Source organism: Chinchilla lanigera, unplaced genomic scaffold (assembly GCF_000276665.1).
Source record: "Chinchilla lanigera isolate Chin_1 unplaced genomic scaffold, ChiLan1.0 scaffold00021, whole genome shotgun sequence".
Lineage (NCBI taxonomy): Eukaryota > Metazoa > Chordata > Mammalia > Rodentia > Chinchillidae > Chinchilla > Chinchilla lanigera.
Window position 1 is genome coordinate 2,596,717 of NW_004955422.1, and position 4,434 is coordinate 2,601,150.

At 47.9% G+C, this 4,434-nt stretch overlaps 1 protein-coding gene across 1 annotated transcript in view; it reads left to right on the top strand.

The window, feature by feature from the left end:
- The window catches only part of Syt13 (synaptotagmin XIII), a 39,204-nt gene extending 35,057 nt beyond the window's left edge, over positions 1 to 4,147 (top strand). The window contains exon 6 of the mRNA XM_005384072.1: positions 1,255 to 4,147. Within this exon, the coding sequence (XP_005384129.1) occupies positions 1,255 to 1,559 (305 nt within the window). The 3' untranslated portion in view covers positions 1,560 to 4,147. The remainder of the gene's footprint in view (positions 1 to 1,254) is intronic.
- Positions 4,148 to 4,434: the final 287 nt, after the last annotated feature.

Below are 4,434 nucleotides of genomic sequence, written 5' to 3' on the forward strand. Positions count from 1 at the left end.
TCTCTCTCTCTCTCTCTCTCTCTCTCTCTCTCTCTCTCTCTCTCTCTCTCTCTCTCTTCCCTTTTTCCTTTACAGCTCTGTTAAGGACAATTACAGCATAGCACTTTGTCTCTCAAATATCTCTGCCGAAATAACAAAGTAACCACCCAGGGGTGATAATTATAGCAATAAATACAAAGCAACAATTATTTTCCCATTAGCTTGGGGAACCTTGACTAAGTGATCTGGTGCTAGGCTAGGAAAGTCTCTCTGGTGGCCTGTTTGTGGGTTTTTCTGGAGGCAGCTGTATTGGTCCAGACCCAGGACAGGGCAGGCAATCCGCCTTCACCCTCCACATGACGCTGGGGTTCTCAAGAAAAGCTTACAGAAAGTACAGATGAGGGGCTGGGGATTTAGCTCAGCGGCGCAGCTCCTGCCTGGCAAGCGCAAGGTCATGAGTTCGATTCCCAGTACCGGAAAACAAAACAAAACAAAACAAAAAAAAAACCAAGCAGAAAGTACAGATGAGATGAGCACAACCAACCAGCAGGAGGTCTTCATAATTCACAAAAAGGCTTGGGCAGAGATTAAGGCAAGGGAGCCAGGAGATGGCTTGTTTTTCTGGTCTGAGTTGAAAATGTAGGTACAGGGCCCCCGAGTCATTGTGCTGGGCTTGGTTTGATCTGGGGCTACAGTGTCACTTGGGCTTAAGGTAAAAATGATTTCCTGATGGCACTCTGACCTGCACCCTTACGGACCACCCCACCACTTTGTTGAATCTCATTCATCCAAGAATCCGAGGTCCAAACTCCCAAAACTTTTTGAGCACAAGGGGAAAATTCCACACCAGGAAACTTGGTTGTATGCACAAAGTTATTTTTAAAAATTATGTAAAATCACTGTCAGGCTGTGTGTGTGTAAGGTGTATATGAAACATAAATGAACTTCGTGTTTAGATTTGGTTTCTATCCCTCAGATACTTCAGGATGTATATGCATATATTCCAAAACCTGAAGGAAAAAAAAAATCCCAAATTTGAAACACTTCTGGTCCCAAGCATTTTGGAGAAGGCTACTCCAGCAGTGTTGCCCAGTTTCCATACATTACTGTAAGTTCTGCAGAGGCAGGGACTTCTGTCATGTCCCCTTGGCTAGACAGATGCCCAACACAGAATAGGTACTTAATAAATAAATGTTGAATAGACACAGTCCATCAGACCCCAGAAGTTCACTTGGCCTTTCTCTCTGCCTCTCTTTCCTCTCTGCCTCTCCCCAGATGTCTCGGTCAAGGTGACCTTGAAGCACCAGGCTCAGAAGCTAAAGAAGAAGCAGACAAAACGGGCCAAGCACAAGATCAACCCCGTGTGGAACGAGATGATCATGTTCGAGCTGCCCGACGACCTGCTCCGGGCCTCCAGTGTAGAGCTGGAGGTGCTGGGCCAGGACGAGGCCGGGCAGAGCTGCGCCCTCGGCCACTGCAGCCTGGGCCTGCACACTTCGGGCTCCGAGCGCAGCCACTGGGAGGAGATGCTCAAAAACCCGCGCCGGCAGATCGCCATGTGGCACCAGCTGTGCCAGTAGCCAGCCACTGAGACGACCTCCCTTCTGGGGCACAGCCCCCTGCTCCAGTCCCAGCTGTCCCTCCTAACCTCCTCTGACTTGATCCTCATTCTGACAGACCGAGACCCCATGCCTCCTCTCTCATCGCACTCCCGTTTCTAACAAAAGAAGTGTGGAAACAGGACATCGGTCACACGGAGGAGTTCAGCGTGCTCCTCTGTGCTATGAAAAAGAGGCCTTTATCAAACACACCTGTGCGGGATTTGCAGGTGGGGGGAGGTCAGATGTAGAGAGAATTTAATTCAGGGAATTGTGGATGCAAGGAAGTTGGCTTCCTAAAACTTAGCATTTCAACAAGGATGAAGGCAATGAAATGATCCTGGATAAACTCGAAGAATTAAAGCCGGTCTGGGTGGGATGAAACCAAACCCCCTGCCCAAGCAGCTGCAGAAGGTCAGTGCTGAGACTCAGACCCTGGCTCCTGGGCCTCTGGTGAGTTCCAGATCAGAGATCCTGGCCAAGCCTGGTCCTCTGTTCTTACAAGCAGGGGAGAGATTCCGAGGCAGAGGTGGGAGGACACGGAGAGGTCCCAGCTACAACATTCCATGTGGGCTTCAGCCTCGGAGGCAGTATGCCCCAACCCTAGGCACCTGAACCCTCTGTGTGAACTCAAAGCCTCTGTTTTTAATTTAATTCTTAACATTGAAATGTGTGCTTTTTCCAGCTCCTGCTCTTGGGCTGCATTTTGTGCTTCTTATGAAAGGATTTTATCGTTTTATCTTGAAATCAGCTTACACGTGGGGAGACCTTCTCCCACGAAGTATAGGTGGGACCCCCTCTCCGTTGGTCACTGGGCTGGATTCTGAGCATTAGTTGTCACATTTACCAGCATTACCAACGTGACCCTGTGTGACAGATCCATCCCTTCTCCGCTTTCCAGCCACTTCTGGAGGAAGTTAATTATGAACGTGATCTACTCCGTCTGCATGAAAATGGAGAGGAAAGAAAACTTTACAAAGCAGTGAGGTCTTCGGCAGACACCCTCCTCCCTGGGTTCTGCAGCTCATTTTAACTCCAGACTCTAACCAGTAAATAAGCAGCAGCTAGATTTTGACTTTCAACCTTGTTGTGCCCAGATGGATGTCCCCATTGTGATTGAATCTAAATGGAGGGGACCATACTGCTCACCTGCGCTTCCTGGGTCCTGCTGCTGTCACTGCCCTTCACAGCCTTAGTTTGGCCATCTGTAAAGTACGGCGCACCTCCTGGGGTCCCAGCTGTGTGCGTGACATGGTAGGTGCAAAAGCGTTCAAAAACTGAAGGTATTCCTCAGCTAAAAGCAAACTCTGAGACCACTAGCAGATCATCTTTAAACTAGGCTACTGTCTTACGCTTCACGTTGGCAGCTGAGAATGCCCAGGAAGTGCCAGAGCTACTCAAATATTTCCAGAACCACGGAGTCTGTATTTGAACTTCTTTCTATTACTATCCGAACTCTGGACTTTCCGATGTCAGCCCCATTCCCTGGTGGAAGGGAGGAGTCCAGGACGAGCTAAGAGCATCATTCTTCTTAAATCCAGTTGTTCTTGGCCTCTCCCCGAGCAGGGACTTTATAATTTTTTGTCATTATTTGTCCCTTCTATGCAGAAATGGGAAATCACTAGAAATAACTTCTATCCACTCTGTAGAAATAGAAAAAAATCATGCAATCCCCATGTCATGCGCAAGCCTTTTGGATAATGGAAACCTTGATCTTTCAGGTTGGCCAGCCCCTGGGCGAAGTGTTTTTGCAAAGGTGCAGTGTTGTCTCTGGTTTCCTGAAACATGTTTCAGAGTGTACCCCCTCTGGTCAGTCTCTTCTCTTTGGTTGGCATGGCGAAAAGAGAACCAAATATTCCCCAGGGGACCTAAAGGCTGGCCAGCACCTTCTTCTTCAACACCTGCTACTCCAGAAAAGTTTGGCTTCTGAACATAACAATCAACAAACATGAGTTCTACTTCCCTATCCATCAAAGCACTGCCTCATAGCCCCACCAAGGGACATCTGAGGAGTGCTGGACAGGGTCACCCAAAGTCATCCCATTCATTTCTCTGCATCTCAAAGGTTTAGTTTTTGAGAATCTGAACTAAAAGTTGCCCCTGATAGGGGTCACATTATTCCACAGGATATCTTATGTGTCATTGTCACCCCACTCTGCAGGGAAGTACAGAAATGACACAGGCTTTGCAGGGGCCGCATCTGGATGTTCACTAGTGGCTTCCAAGTGCCAAGGTAAAGCTGTCTCAGGGGGGCTCCATCAGGGCTTGCTGAAGGAGGGAATGAAAGATGGATGGGCTGTCACCAGAGAAGGATAAAGCACATGGCAGAACAAGGAGGACCCTGGCTGAGTCGACAATGATAAAGACATCAGCCATCTCAACAGTTGGCCATTCAGTATCAGCATTCACCTAATGACAGTCAAAGCTTTTTGTGTAAGTAAGTTTAACAAAAGAAGAGCCTATAATTGCCATGCTTTCCCACCAAAACTCCACTCTGGTGAATTTTAAATTTCCCAGAGAAGGCCGAGTGTGGTGGTGCCCACCTGTAATCCCAGCACTTGGGAGGCTGAGGCAGGAAGATTGCTGTGAGGTCGAGGCCAGCCTGGGCTACAAAATGAGTTCAAGGCCAGCCTGAACTCATAGTGAGACCCTGTCTCAAAAAGACAAAAAAAAAATTACCCAGAGATGTCAGACCACCAAATCAAAAAATTTCAGTAGTCTTTGCCTCAGTTTACCTTGTACCAGACACACCTGAAATATACCTTTGAATTAGAGTGGTTAAGTCTGTGTGAACACCTCTGATGATTAGTGAAAGAGACCGACACCTTGTTCTTTGCAGGGGAGCATTTTCTAAGAA